The sequence below is a fragment of the Rhinolophus ferrumequinum genome, chromosome 9 (genome assembly GCF_004115265.2).
Source record: "Rhinolophus ferrumequinum isolate MPI-CBG mRhiFer1 chromosome 9, mRhiFer1_v1.p, whole genome shotgun sequence".
NCBI classification, from domain to species: Eukaryota; Metazoa; Chordata; class Mammalia; order Chiroptera; family Rhinolophidae; genus Rhinolophus; species Rhinolophus ferrumequinum.
In genome coordinates this window covers 35,683,543-35,698,768 of record NC_046292.1, presented here as the reverse complement: position 1 = coordinate 35,698,768, position 15,226 = coordinate 35,683,543, and the positions used below count along the sequence as shown (strand labels likewise).

General features: G+C 41.1%; 1 protein-coding gene across 1 annotated transcript in view; it reads right to left on the bottom strand.

The window, feature by feature from the left end:
• ELAVL4 (ELAV like RNA binding protein 4) overlaps positions 1-15,006 on the bottom strand; it is a 145,695-nt gene extending 130,689 nt beyond the window's left edge. The window contains exon 1 of the mRNA XM_033115374.1: positions 14,886-15,006. Coding sequence (XP_032971265.1) covers positions 14,886-14,903 — 18 coding nt within the window. The 5' untranslated portion in view covers positions 14,904-15,006. The remainder of the gene's footprint in view (positions 1-14,885) is intronic.
• Positions 15,007-15,226: the final 220 nt, after the last annotated feature.

Below are 15,226 nucleotides of genomic sequence, written 5' to 3'. Positions count from 1 at the left end.
CCACAATTTGCTTATTCATTCATCCATTGATGGACATTTAGGCTGTTTCCACCTTTTGGCTATTGTGAATAATGCTGCTATGAACATGTGTATACATGTACTTGAATATCTGTTTTCAATTATTTTGGATATACACCTAGGAGTGAAATTGTGGGAGTAATATGGTAATTCTATATTTAATTTATTGATGAACTGACTTTTCCACAGTGGCTGTTCCATTTTACATTCCCACCAGCAATGCACATGAGTTTCTAATTTCTCCATATCATCACCATTTTGTCATTTTCTGGGTTTTGTTGTTTTTTAATTATGATAGCCACGCTAGTGGATATGAAGTGATATCTCATTGTGGTTTTGATCTGCATTTCCCTAATGACTGATAAGTAGAGCATCTTTTCATGTGTTTTGGGGCTAGTTTTTAACATTTTAAATGACAATCAGGGATCCAAATTTAAGTTGAAATCCAACTGCATATGAAGCTTCCAAATGCAAATTACTCAACTGGGGTGACACTTGAAGAGATACTTGCTAAGAGCTTCACGTACTAGTTTGTTCACGTACAGATAATGATAACCACATTACGACTCTCTAAGTTTTGGTTTAGTTTTTTAAAATGTTGGTTGTAATATGCGTTCCAATTTCAGAAATCTTATTTAAAATCAGAGAAATATGGTGTTTAAGAAAATGTAAGTTCTACAAGGGCAGCAATTTTTGTCTATATCGTTTTCCATATCTGAACAAGGCACATATTAGGCACTCAATAAATGTTAGATAACTAAAGAAAGTTGACTATCTGAACCCAGAGACTAACTGAATGCAGATGGTTAAGGTAGAGGGATGGATCTAAAACAATTCCTCAAGATTCTTCTGCTTAGGTGCACTGATGCCATTAACTAGAATAATGAACACAGGAACAAGATCACTTGTGATAAAGGAATTATCTCAGAATTTTTACCATTAATTCACAGCTCCAATTTTACTTTTTATTCTTCAATTTTCATGCTCCTTTTATACAACCCTTTTTACGTGGAAAAATGTAAGAGAAGAGTGATAGGGTGCTCTAAAAACATAAGGTAATAATGCTGCTACTTGTAAACATTTCCACCTTAATATTTTGTGGTTTGATTTTTCTTCTTCTATGTCCTATTCTGTCGTCATCCCTGCAGAATGTCACTCCATCCCCTTTTTGTCCAATTTTCCATGGTTATTATGAAAGTTCCTCTACTGACTATTCCAATCTGGTTTGGCAATTTATTAAGCCTGTTCTCTGGCTTAGGAATTAGAAAATGTCTCCCACTGAACAGAACTTATCTAGAAAAGCAGACCATGGTCCATTGCGACTCTATATGACACTGCATTGTGACTAGAGGACAGATCACTAAATTTTAGTTTATTCTGATCACTTCCCCCCCTTGTAAACTGTGATTCTTCCACAATAAAAGTTAGGATAAATAACTCAAGCTGACTTTAATTTGGTAAAAATGTTTTGGTACCACTTGTCTTTTGCAATTATTTTATCATAAGAATATTCTAACCTTGCATAATTTACACTGCAAAAGAATAGATCGTGCCCTTGAAGAGGAAAGCAATACTATCTCAACACACAGTAAGATTGTCCCAGGTACACTGAAGTTCCTTGAGCTCTGTCCTTCTGCTATATGTCTCTAAACAGCATGGTAATTTAATCTCAAATCACAGTACAGCATTACAGTTAGAATCCTTTTCCCCTCAACAAGTGATAGTACGAGTGGACAGGGAGCGTCTGTAGTACAAAACCCTGACTTGCGATGCAAACTTGGGATCTGACTTCTATTATTACAGTCATGCACCGGGCACTTGCAGAAACACTAGTTCCCATGACCTGAGGAAGGTCCTCACAACTGCTGCTTCCCAGATGACCCTTTGTTCAGAATCTCATGCTGTGAGAACTAAAAGGCTTTTAATATCAGAGATGTAGGGAAAAGATGGCCAGCCAACCTTCAGGGGGTGAGGGGGAGGAAAATCACTTCTATAATAACAGCAGAGCAAGCCAACACAGGTAAACCACAGGCATCCAAATGTGGGATAAGAAACAAAAGTTGTACAGAGTTCTACTCAGGCCTCCAGCAGCAAAAACATGACTCCATGGCATTGACACCCTATTTAGAAACTCTCCAGTTGATGATAGTTTAGAAGTTTTGCTTTTTATCTTTTCTTTATTCCTGTTATTATCCCACCTTTCTGACATTTTAATTCAAATCAGTAAAAAGAACTTCAAAACTTTTCTTGTAAAGATTTTGGTTGAAGGAGCCTTACACTGAGTCATTTGCTCAATAAATACTTGTTGATTGTCCACTAAGGGCAGGGCCCTATGCCAGGCTGTGGGATGTAGTGGATACAATGATTCTGCTCCCAAGGAGTTGGGCTTCTTTTCTCTGGTAGCTCTGTCTGCAGGGTCCAAAAGACCTCGTGAGATGATTTCCAACAGAACTCTGATGGGTAAGTGGTTCTCTTGACAGATGATGGGGCTGGGGGCAAAGATGGTGATGTTGTAGGCACAGAAAACTGCAAATGGAAATATGCAGAAGCAAATGTGAAGCATGTTTGGTCAACTGCAAATAATTTAATATTGGAGCAAGTGTAGGATTTCAATGGGAGAAAATGGAAGGCCATGAGGTTACATACAGCAAGGGTAAGGATAGATGTAGAATGACAAACTAATAAGCTTAGGCTTCATCCTGTGGATAGTGGGGGACAGGGACAACAGGGTCAGATCTACATCTTAAAGACAACGTTTAGTATTGGTGACCAACTGGAAAGGAAGAGACTGGAAAGTAGGTCAAAGAGTAAAGAGGATTTTCTGGTAGAGCAGTAGAGAATTGAAAAGAGAAATCACAGATTATTAACTATTCACACGTCCCTATTTTCATCACTATGAATAACCAAAAGCAAACAGTCTAAATGCTTCTCCATACTTCTCTTATAAATATACGACATGTTTAGCTGTTTGTCTGTTTGGCAGGGCAGGGAGGGGAATAGTATTTCATTTTTTTTTGTTTGTTTGTTTTTTTTATTGGGGAATATTGGGGAACAGTGTGTTTTTTTAGGACCCATAAGCTCCATGTCAAGTTGTTGTTTTCAATCTAGTTGTGGAGGGCACAGCTCACTGGCCCATTTGGGAATCAAACCAGTGACCTTGGTGGTATGAGCACTGTGCTCTAAACACTGAGCCAACCAGTCACCCACCGGGGCTGGTGAGCCAATCAGCCACCCACCGGGGCTGGCCCAGCTCCAAACTCAAGCTGTTTTCTCTCACTGGCCCATGTGGGAACCGAATCGGCGACCCTGGTGTTATGAACACTGTGCTCTAACCACTGAGAAAACCAGCCGCTCCAGAATATCTTTTTAAAGAGCACTACTCTATAAAGGCCTTTCTATGGTTGAGGAAATACCAATGAATAATATCCCACACAATATACTTTTAATTGGACATCAAAGCAGAAAGATTTTTCAACAATATTTACTAGCTGGGACATATTCCTTTGTGGTATATTCAAAATGTATTATGCCTCTGAGTCACAAAACCATGATTCCAGACCCTACTCTGGATTTCTATCATTGGGCAAGTTGTCCAACTTCTCTAGGCTGTCATCTTTAAAGCTGTGTCTCAGTTTGGGTCTCAGTTGGGAAACAGAAGTCACACTCAAAGAGTAAAATTGAGCTACGTTTAACGAAGGAAATTCATCAAGGGATGATAAAGTGCCCTGGGACGAGCAACAGTGGAGACCCAACACCAACCGTTGGACCTAGAGAGAACCGAGAGAGAGAGAGAGAGAGAGAGAGAGAGAGAGAGAGAGAGAGAGAGAGAGAGAGAGAGAGAGCTGTAGCTTTAGGATGGATAGAAGTTGTGGCCTCCACACAGCTACTGCTAGCCAGTAGCCCAGCAAAGAGGGAGCTGGGGGAAAAATACCTGAAACTCACTTTCTTTCTGCCCTTGGATATCCTGCCAGTGCCCCCAATGGCTGAATCCTTCCAGAAGCAAGAGGGTAAGGGAGCTCACTGATGCAGTCTATGAAGGTCAGCCTCCAAATCCATGGAAAGAATGGGAAAAAGAGTAGAGAGTATGTATAAAGATGGTCAAATGGAAGATACCCAGTCCAAAATGTAAGAATGGTTGTCTACCTTTCACGTAGATTTGCTGTGAGGATCAAATAAGAAAATAAATGTAAAAATACCTTGTAAACTGTAAACAAAATACACAAATATAATAATTATGAGGTCCAGGAGAGACCCAAGATGGTGGAATAGATAAACATTGTGCCTGCATCTTTCCATGAACATACTAAAATTACAACTAAATTATAGAACAATCAAACCATCTAAAGTCTAGACAAAGAAAAGTCCTATAACTGAAAATTTAATGAAGAAGCCTTATTGAGACTGATAGGAGGGCCAGAGACATGGAACGGGCCCCAAACCTCTGTGTGGAAGTTGAAAATCAGGGGGGATATCTCAGCCATGGAGGTGCCCTGTGGTGGAGCGAGAAACCCCCATCCCCATACCAGGCTTACCAGCCCAGAGTACTGGCGATAAGAAGAGGAGCCCCCACATCTGACTGTGAAAAACAGTGGGGATTCCGACCATCCAGTTGGGGTGGAAGGATGCTGGAAACCCAGATGTCCTCTTAAATGGCCCACACACAGACTCACTTGATCACAGGCACTTACCCTGGGCTTCGGTGGAGGGACAGTGACCCAAGGGGTGACAGAGGCATACAGAGGTCAGACTGAGGTATGTGGTTTCGGGGCAAAAGCTGGAGGACAGTTGCCGTTTTCCTTATAAGTGTTTCTGCCCCAGGGCAGCTGCAGGCAGGAGGCATCTTTCCTGTGTTGAGCACACGCCCACAGGCCAAATCTGAATCTGATTGGTCTGGTGAGCTCTGCCAGTAACTCACCCCACCCAACTCCTCCAATGTAGGAGACACTTTCTCCGAAAGAAGCCAGCTCTGTCCCCATTGCACTCTTTCTTGGAAAACTATCAGGATCCTGCAGGCCCCAGGCAGGTAGCAACTGACCTTTGTGTGCTCTGAGACTTTTGCTGAGTAGCTCTTGGCTCAGCACTGGCACCAAATCATAATTTACATTAGCCTGGTGACCACAACTGTTCCCACTCTAGTGATTCCCTGAGACCCTGCCTTACCCAGCTTGCATACAGCGTGAGGCTCTATCAGAGACTGAACCTTAAAGGAGCCGGCAGGTGACACAGGCTTTGGAATGTCCTGGCTTTTGGGGAGCTACCCCAGACCTGGTACTGGTAGCAGATGTCATTTTGCAGTGTGGCCTCTCCCATGCTCCTCACAGGAAGTGAACTACTGTGGATAGCTTTGTGGCTCCTACCAGGTAGCCCCCAGCAGGTCACAGACAGTGGATGATGACCTAGGCCTGCACCAGAGCCCCTCCCATGAGGCCACAGAACCAACATACTTGGAGGTTGGCTTCAGACCACAGCAGAGCACCACCCAATTAGTCCCATAAGTGGCATACACAAAGGGTGGTCCCAACAGGCATCAGAACCACTTGGGGAGAATTATACTCAGTGTGGTAAGCCCCCCACAGAGCAGCCCATAAGCTGTGGATATGGGTAAATCCCACAGCCAATCAGCCTGAGGGTCAATCCCACTACTGACATGCCAACAGCAATCAAGGCTCAACTATAACAGAAGGGCACACCCAACCCATACAAGGGACACTCCTCGAACACTTGGAGCAGATTGACCAGGGATACTGTGCCAGGTCCCACAGGGCACCTACTACATAAGGCTACCTGACTAAGACTGGGAGACATAGCAGATCTACCTAATACATAGAAACAAACACTGAGAGGCAGCCCAAATGAGGAAATAAAGAAATGTGTCCCAAAAGAAAAAACAGGAGAAAAATCCAGAAAAAGAACGAAACGAAATAGAGGCAAGCAACCTACCAGATACAGCGTTCAAAACAATGGTTACAAACATGCTCAAGGAACTTAGAGCATCAACAAAGAGATAGCAAGCATAAAAAAGGATATAGAAACCATAAAACAAAACCAGTCAGAAATTAATACAATAACTGAAATGAAGAATGCACTAGAAGGAATCACCAGCATACTAGATGAAGCAGAGGAGAGCCTATTTGAAAAAATAATGACTGAAAACTTTCCTAACCTGGCAAAGGAAATAGACATACAAGTCCAGAAAATGCAGAGACCCAAACATGATGAACCCAAACAGGCCCACACCTAGGCACATTACAATAAAATGGCAAAGGTTAAAGACAAAGAGAATCCTAAAAGCAGCAAGAGAAAGGCAGCAAGTAACTTATAAGGGAGCTCCCATAAGGCTGTCCCCTGATTTCTCAACAGAAACTTTGCAGGCCAGAAGGGATTGGCAGGAAATATTCAACGTGATGAAAAGTAGAGATCTACACCAAAGGGTTACTCTACCCAGCAAGGCTATCATGTAAAGTCAAAGGACAGACACAGAGCTTCCCAGACAAAAAGCTAAAGGAGTTCATCACCACCAAACCAATATTATAAGGAATGTTAGAGGGACACTTTCAAAGACAGAAAAAAATTTTCAAAATTATGAATAATAAAATGGCAATAGCTACATATCTATCAACAATAACTTTCAAGGTAAATGGAATAAATGCTCCAATCAAAATACACAGTGTGGCTGAATGGATAAGAAAACAAAACCCTTGCACATGCTGCCTACAAGAGACTCACTTCAGATTGAAAGACACACACAGATAGAAAGCAAAGGGATGGAAAAAGATATTTTATGGAAATGGAAATGAAAAAACAAAACAAAACAAAACAAAAGAAGCTGGGGTAGCTATAATTATACCAGGCAAAATAGACTTTAAAACAAAGGCTATAAGAAGAGACAATGAAGGACCCAGTAACCCCACTTCAGGGTATTTATCCAAAGAAACCCAAAACGCTAAATTGAGGGGATGTGTGCATCTATATGTACATTGCAGCATTATTTACAGTGGCCCAGATGTGGAGGCAACCTGGCTGTCCATCCATGGAAGAATGGATAAAGAGAAGGTGGTACATATATACAATGGAATATTGTTCGGCCATGGAGGGGAATGGGTTCTTGCCATCTGTGGTGGCATGGACGGACTTGGAAGATACTGTGCTGAGTGAAGTGTCAGACACAGAAAGATGCAATATGATTTCACTTATATGTGGAGTCCAAAGAACAAAATTGTGTGCTCACCACCCACAGTCAGTTTCATCTGGGTGGAACTCCTTCCATTACCGTATATTTGATCCCCTTTATCCTCTTCTACTGACTCTGGGCGGTGAGCACACAATACGATATATAGATGATATATTATAGAATCCTACACTTGAAACCTATGTAATTTTGCTAACCATTGTCACCCCAATAAATTTAATTTTAAAAAAGGACAAAATTAACAACCAAAACAGAAACAAACTCATAGATACAGAAAACATTTTGATGGTTGCAAGATGGGTGGGGTCCTGGGGGTCTGGGTGAAAAAAGGAGAAGGGATTAAGAAGTACAAATTGGTTGTTACAAAATAGTTATATGGATTCAGAGTATAGCATAAGGAATATAGTCCATAATATAGTAATAACTATGTATGTATGTTGTCAGATGGGTACTAGATTTGTTGGGGTTGATAGATGGGACGGGGTTGGGGGGGTAGGGTGAAAAAGGTGAAGGGACTAAGAAGCACAAATTGATAATTACAAAACAGTCATGGGGATGTAAAGTAAAGCATAGGGAATATAACCAATATATGGTAATAACTATGTATAGTGCTAGGTGGGTACTAGACTAGTCAAGGGATCGCAAATTACACAAATGTCTAACCACTATGCTGTACACCTGAAATTAATATAAAATAATGTTGAATGTCAACTGTAATTGAAAAATTTAAGAAGGGGAATAAGAGGTCCAAATTTCCAGGTATAAAACAAATAAGTAATGGGGGTGTCATATAAAGCATAGGGAATATTGTCAATAATATTGTGATAGCATGGTACAGTGTCAGATGGCTCCTGGACTTTCATGGTGATCAATTCTTTAGGTATATAAATGTTGAATAACTATGTTGTACCTCTGAAACTAATATAATATTGTGTATTAGCTATATTTTTAATACAAATATTAAAATATAATTATGAGATCCATCCCATAAGTAGTAAACAAGAAAGTATAATGCCAGTCTATGATATGAGTCTCCAAAGATTGACAGATCTCAAACTTTCAAATCAAGAGTATCCCTGACACTGGAATTTTTTCTTTCTGGTTAAAAGTTCAAATCACGAAGACAAACATCAAACTGAAAAGAAAATTTTCAGTACCAAATGGTTAAGCCTAAGTGAAAAATTAATTCCCTAGTGAGGTCAATGTGACAGTGGTCAGGCAGGACTCAGACACCTACACATCAGCATCTCCTCGTTAGTTTCCTGCCCTTCTCCTTCCCCAATTCCAATTCTAACTTTTGCCAACAGCAAAATTAGCAACAATTCTAGAATCCTATTCAATTTTCTGACAATTCATTTGCCAAGGAAACATTCAATAAGCATTTGCAGAAGACCTACAATGTACTTAGTATAAAAGCTAAGTATCCATGTACTTATTGGTGGATAATGAACCATGACAAGCTTTCTTGAGCATACAAATCTTATAATCCGATTTATAATCTTTTTACATTCTTGTTCATTCCTCTCTAGCCATACTGACCTCTTTGCTGTTTTGAACCCCTCTAGGTACACTCCTGCCTTAGGGCCTTTCCTCTGGCTGTTCCCTCTGCTTATTCTCCAGATAGCCACAAGGCAGACCTCCATCAGGTTTGTTCAAATACGACCTTCTCGATGTCCAACCTATTCCAGGTTGCAACCCCCAACCAAGCTCCCAATCCTGTTTATCCTACTCTACTTCCCCCCCGCCGCCGCAGCACTTATAACCTTCTAACATGTTCTATAACTTATTTATTATGGTTATTTTTAATGTCTACCTCCCCTTGCACCCCTGTGAATAGGGATGTTAGAGTTTTATTCACTGATGTATTCCAAGCACTACAACTTGGACTGGCCCACACTGGATACTCAACAAATATTCATTGAATGAATGAAATAATCAATCAGTTAATCAATCATCCAGTCAGTCATATGAAATCATTTCAGGACATTAGCAAGTTTCTGTTAATGGAAAATTTAAAAGTCGAAAAAAGAAAGCTACGTTGGTGTATATTAAATCTAATAGCCTCATCTCAACTATAATTTGTTCCAAATGTTTTGCTCGTAGGTGAAAACTCATATAAGTGATGATTAATCCCCATTATAATTAAATGTAAAAGCTGTGACATTTCTATTAAAGGAAATATAAGATCAAGCTTCAAGCTGGTAGTATAGATAAGTGTTCGTAATTAACGTACTGTGGATAACTGTAAACTCTGTCATTACACTAATAAAATGTAAAAATTCCTAAAACAATGAGGAACTCTGTGGCAGCTGGAACACTGCCACTTTGCCAGTTGTTCAGAGGCTGTGTAAAAATTAGCACAAACTAGAAGCAACATACATAATGCATTTGGCAGCCATTTTTGCACAACATAAATTTAGAGATGTTTTTTCTTTTCTTTAGATAAAATATCACATCTTGAAGCACGAATATGTGGAGCTGAGATGAATTTCAAACTGGTAAGGGAAATAAACCCTGAAGTAGGCAGTTTAGGTACACCCTGAGTAAACTATTGCCAGGCTCTGATTTGAGTGAACAAAGGTTGCTTGTGTGGCAAATTTGGGTCCAAAAATTTATGGCTTGAATATGTAGAAAATATGCACAGAGGAATTAGTATATTTATTTTGTTGCAGAGACACCTGGAAAGTCAAACAAAGAGCTCAAATGACAGAACTAGTTATGAAGGTATCAAAAAGTTAAGTGGTTTCTTTCCAGAAAGCCAAACCTTCCTACTTCTATCACCCAAAGTGCTATACAGTTAGAAAGATTAGGAAGTCACTGTACAGCAGACTTTCTCAGTCAACGAAGGACATGATTTTTAATGGACACATTCACATATTAAACTCAGCTTGGACAATGATCTAACTCTACTTTAGTTCTAATCAGCCTCACACGTAAATGTGTGTGTGTGTGTTTGTGTGCTCGTGTGTTGGTATCTGACGAATATGTTTGGGTTTCTCTGCAACAGAGAACTGTAACATTTAGATCCAAATTGAGCTGTGCTAAAACAAGAATTAAAATCTGACTTGTTTCATACACTATGTGCCGAGCTATTTTGGAAGAACCAATACAGCTTTTTACTAGATACCAAGTGTTGTGGGCTGAATTCATATGCTGAGGTCCTAACCCCCAGCATCTCAGAATATGACTGTATTTGGAGATAGGGCCTTTCTTTAAATGGATAATGATTAAGGTAAAATGAAGTGATATGAGTGGGCCCTAATCCAGTATGACTGGTGTCCTTATAAAGAGAAGAGATTAGGACACAGAAACACACAGAGAAAAGACCACATAAAGACAGAGAAGTTGGCTATCTACTCACCAAGGAAAGAGATCTCAGAAAAACAACCCTGCAAACACCTTGACCTTGGACTTCTAGCCTTCAGAACTATGTGGAAATGAATTTCTATTGCTTAAGCCACCAAGTGTGGGTATTCATTATGGAATAACTAGGAAACTAATACACCATATATGATATGTCTCATTATGTCGTTGCAACAAAAGAAAAGTGCAAATTTAAAAATCTAGTTTCCAATCACAAATCACAAGTATGAATGTCAATGGATACTTAATTTAGGCAGTATCATGAGGGAATAAATCATTTCATATTATGTAAAAATTTCCAGATAACTGAAGCTTGCCTCTTAACAAACCAAAGTTTATATTCTAATCATATCAGATGGAAATCTTCCTAAAATATATCATTATATGCTATTCCCCTTTTAAAATAGAGTATACCATAATGCAACCCTTTTAAAGAATAAAGTTAAAAATTTCAACAAAATCGACAATGGTTAAGTACTCTAATTCAATTATTGGTTTTACCTAAGATTAAGACTGGTTTCTTATGTCTTACTTCTGTGTATTTATCCAAAGAAATCCAAAATACTAATTCAAAAAGATATATGCACTTCTATGCTCATTGCAGCATTATTTACAATAGCTAAGATATGGAAACAACGTAAGTATCCATTGACAGATAAATGGATAAAAAGATTGGCACATATATGCAATGGAATATTAATCAGCCATAAAAAGAATGTAATCTTACCATTTGCGACACCATGAACCTAGAGGGTCTTATGATAAATGAAATAAGTCAGACAAAGACAAATACCATATGATTTCACTTATATGTGGATTCTAAAAAACAGAATAAGCGAACAAACAAAACAGAAACAAACTTACTTTTGTAATTTGTCCCTCACTTCCAGCTAACATTTACTGAAACTTTTAGTTCGTCACCTATCTACCAAGCCTTCTGATCTGCCACAGGCTGAGAAATTAGGGAACTAAGCATATGTTAGAACTATGTCTCAAGTAACAATCAAAAAAGTTTGAGGGAGGGTCCAAGGAGCTTGCCTGTGAGTAAAAACGTTAGCATACTCTTTGTGGCATATACTTTTGCTTCTCAGAAAAGCTTTTCTTCCATTGTCATTTTTACCTGTATTCCTAAGAGTTAACATTGAAAAGTTTATGACCACTATGTTTGAATAAGTGAGATTTTAATTTTAATGATATCAATATCTGCATAGTGTTGATTTCTGGCCTCCAAAAGAAACATGTATATGAACATATCAACTTTAATAATAACAGATAGCATGTATTAACATTTACTATGTGCCTGGTACTGTGCTAAAAGCTCTTTAGGTATCTCATTTAACTACCAACAATGCAAATAATTTATTGAAAGCAAGCAAAGGGATGCAAAATCACTCTGACCTTTTAGGAACTGTGCTTACTGGATAGATATATTATGCAAATGAGCACTACTAGGTCAAATAAAATATTTTAATCTATTTTTTAAAAAGCTACTAGTGAAAACTAATACTATATACAAGTTCCAAATTAAATATAATCTCAGCACAAGCCAATAATTCTTCTCCATAGACCATCACTCCTGAAAACAACCTGAAAAATAAGAGCTCCTTCTCTCTCCCTTTCCTATGACACAACATGAATTTATGAAGATATGAGTATATGCAAGGGGCCTCTGGAAGTGGATCACTATATTATGCAGAATTAGGCTGGTATATAAACTCCCACCTCTCAAAAGATATGTACTTAGCACATTTGAAAGTTAATTTTTTTCAGTTAATTTTATTAAGATGTAATCCACAATTAAGATTGAACACAGTACCTTGAGCTGAGATGCCGCTGAGCTCCCAGATGGCTCAGTTGGTTGGAGCGCGGGCTCTCAACCACAAGGTTGCCAGTTCGATTCCTTAACTCCCACAAGGGATGGTGGGCTGCGCCCCCTGCAACTAACAATGGCAACTGGATCTGGAGCTGAGCTGCGCTCTCCACAACTAAGATTGAAAGGACAACAACTTGACTTGGAAAAAAAGTCCTGGAAGTACACAGTTCCCCAATAAAGTCCTGTTCCCCTTCCCCAATAAAATCTTAAAAAAAAAAACCTTAAAAAAAAAGACGTAATGCACAAATAATTAAATGCACGGATCTTAAGGATTCTGTTTGATTAGGGATACATCCTTGTAGTCAACACCCCAATCAAGATATAGCATATTTCAGTCACCCCAGAGAGTTCCCTTGTGCTCCTTTGCAGTCAGTCTCTCTCCCCAACTATAGGTACTAATACTTATTTTTAAGCAAATATAATAGCAGTATTGGTAATAGCTACTGTTTATAGATGGTTAACAATAGGACTATTTACTGAGCACCCACATGCCAGGTACCCTACATATATGGTATTCCATTTAACTCCCATGTCAAAGGTATAATCCCCATTGGTCTATTTGGAATAAAAGAGCATGGGTGTTGGGGTGTGTGTGGGGGGGAGGAGGACCAAGAAATTCATTATGCAAGGTCATATAACTACCAAGTGGTGGGATCAAACCTGAACCAAGACTATCTGAATCAGAATCCCTCATGCTAAACTATATCACCTCTACACAGATGTGAGTTTTCTGTTCATTCAAAACACACACCAGGTAGTGGAATTAGTGAAGCCACCAGCTCAAACTCACAATTCCACCTCTATTATAAAAATACCCAAGTACCTTATCTTAAGAAGGAAGCAAAGGTTTCAGAGGCTAATACGAATGATAACTAAGGAGGATTACTTACAAGTTCCTCAGCTGAAAGCATGCACGTGAATCCTTCACATATTTCTAAAGTACGAGTAATTAGGAGAGCGGGGAAAGGAACAGTTAGTGTTTTAGAAATGGAACCATCCACTTGCTCTTGGTCAACGACAATGCTCTACCCAGGAGCCACCAGGTGAGGTGCTGTGCAGCACTGCACCATCAGTTTATTAGAAAAGCCAGGAGGCAAACACCTGGATTGAACCTTTTGATTCCCCGTTACATTAATTGTATTCAGTGTTTTAAACTCAACCCACTCACATTTACAAAACACTTCACACAGACTACTTCCCTCATGAATGGAGCTCCTTTCACATCTCACTTAAAACATCAAACTCATTCTGAAATGACTGAGGTTAAAGCTTCTTCAGTATCAATTTGCAAGTATTATATATACATAAAAAAAAAAACTAGGCGCACAAATGCAGGAGGTTAGTATGAGGCAGTCTCTTTAAGGGGATCTATACTAAAATGAAGCAGCTAGGTAAGGCACACAGGTAGGCTTTCAGGAACCCACAGGACTGGTGCCAAGCTGTCTTGTGGAGGTGGGTACTTGATTCCCCAGAGGAAAGATTTTATGAGAATTATCACCCTTGAGTGGTACGGGCTTAACATCTTGGGAATCAATGTCTCATGTTTCCCCAAACTTGGAGTTGTTTTCTAGAAGTCCCTCCCCTCGGTTCCCCTGTGGTCTCCCTGAATCCCTTAACCTGTTGGGGAAGGGGAGGTTCTCTCCCTTTCAGAAACGAATTGTCTCTGGCAGGTTTAAGACTTCAGGATGTGTATTTACTGAATTCTAAACATTTAACAACCCCCCAGCCCAAAGAAAGACAACAATTACAACACAAAAATATGCCCTCCACAACACCTGAGCCTCCTTTTTCCTGCACTAAACAAGAGCACTGCTTCGTGCAACAGAAGCGCTCGATTTCACCTAGAAATACCCCAAGTCCCAGGTCCACAGCGGGCTGTAATGGGGGAAAGACATGGGAGGGTGCTGCTTCTCGATAATTAGTGGGAGTTACACAGGGGCACCCCTGAGGATCTGCGCTCCCTCGCCCAGCACCCTGGGGCCCGATCGCTCGAAGCCACCTGGACTTTTTGGCGCCAGCATAGTTCAGCAAAGCCACTCCGCTGGCGACATGGGCAAGGCCCAGAGGGGCGTGGCCCGGGGGCGGCAGCTTCTTCACCCTGCAGGGTCCGCAGTCCCGGGGGAGGGGGTACAAGCTGACACAAGTTCCGGTTGTCTCCCCTGGGGCCGGGGAAGTCTAGGGAGGTGTGCGAGAGTGGCCGGGATCCCTGTGCGGCCAGAGCCGCCACACGGGCGGTGGAAGGGGTGGCCAGGAGTCCCCCTCCGAGGGTGCGCGGGGGCGGTTCCCTCCTGCAAGGGCCCCCACACTCCCTGGGAGTCGAAGTGGCCGAGCTGGGCGCCCCCAGCTGCTGAGTTGCGGCCACGTGCCCGCGCGGCCACCAATGCCCTTGACAGCGGGTAGGCGGGGCGTCGGAGGCACCCGACAGGCCAGAGGGGCGGCTACCTGGTTCTTGAGGCGCATCTTCTCTGTGGCGCGGTCCCGCCAGAGGTGGCGGAGGCTGGGCGGGGCGCCGCAGGCAGGAGGATGTCCACCAAGTCGCACCGCGGTAGCTCTCCTGCAGGCTCTCTAGCCGGCTCAGCGCTGCGCCGCCGCTTCGCCACCCACACCGTTGTCGGCGCCGCCACCCTCACTGCGGCCTCCAGGGGGCGCCTCTCCTGGACAACGGAGGACCGATTCCTGAGAGTCAAGCTCTGGTAGTGGCCCTGGCGCCTAGCCCTGGGCTTGGCATCGGGTCTATCCTCAAAAAGTTGAATGAGTAAAAATTTAAGCGCAGGTAGCAGTAT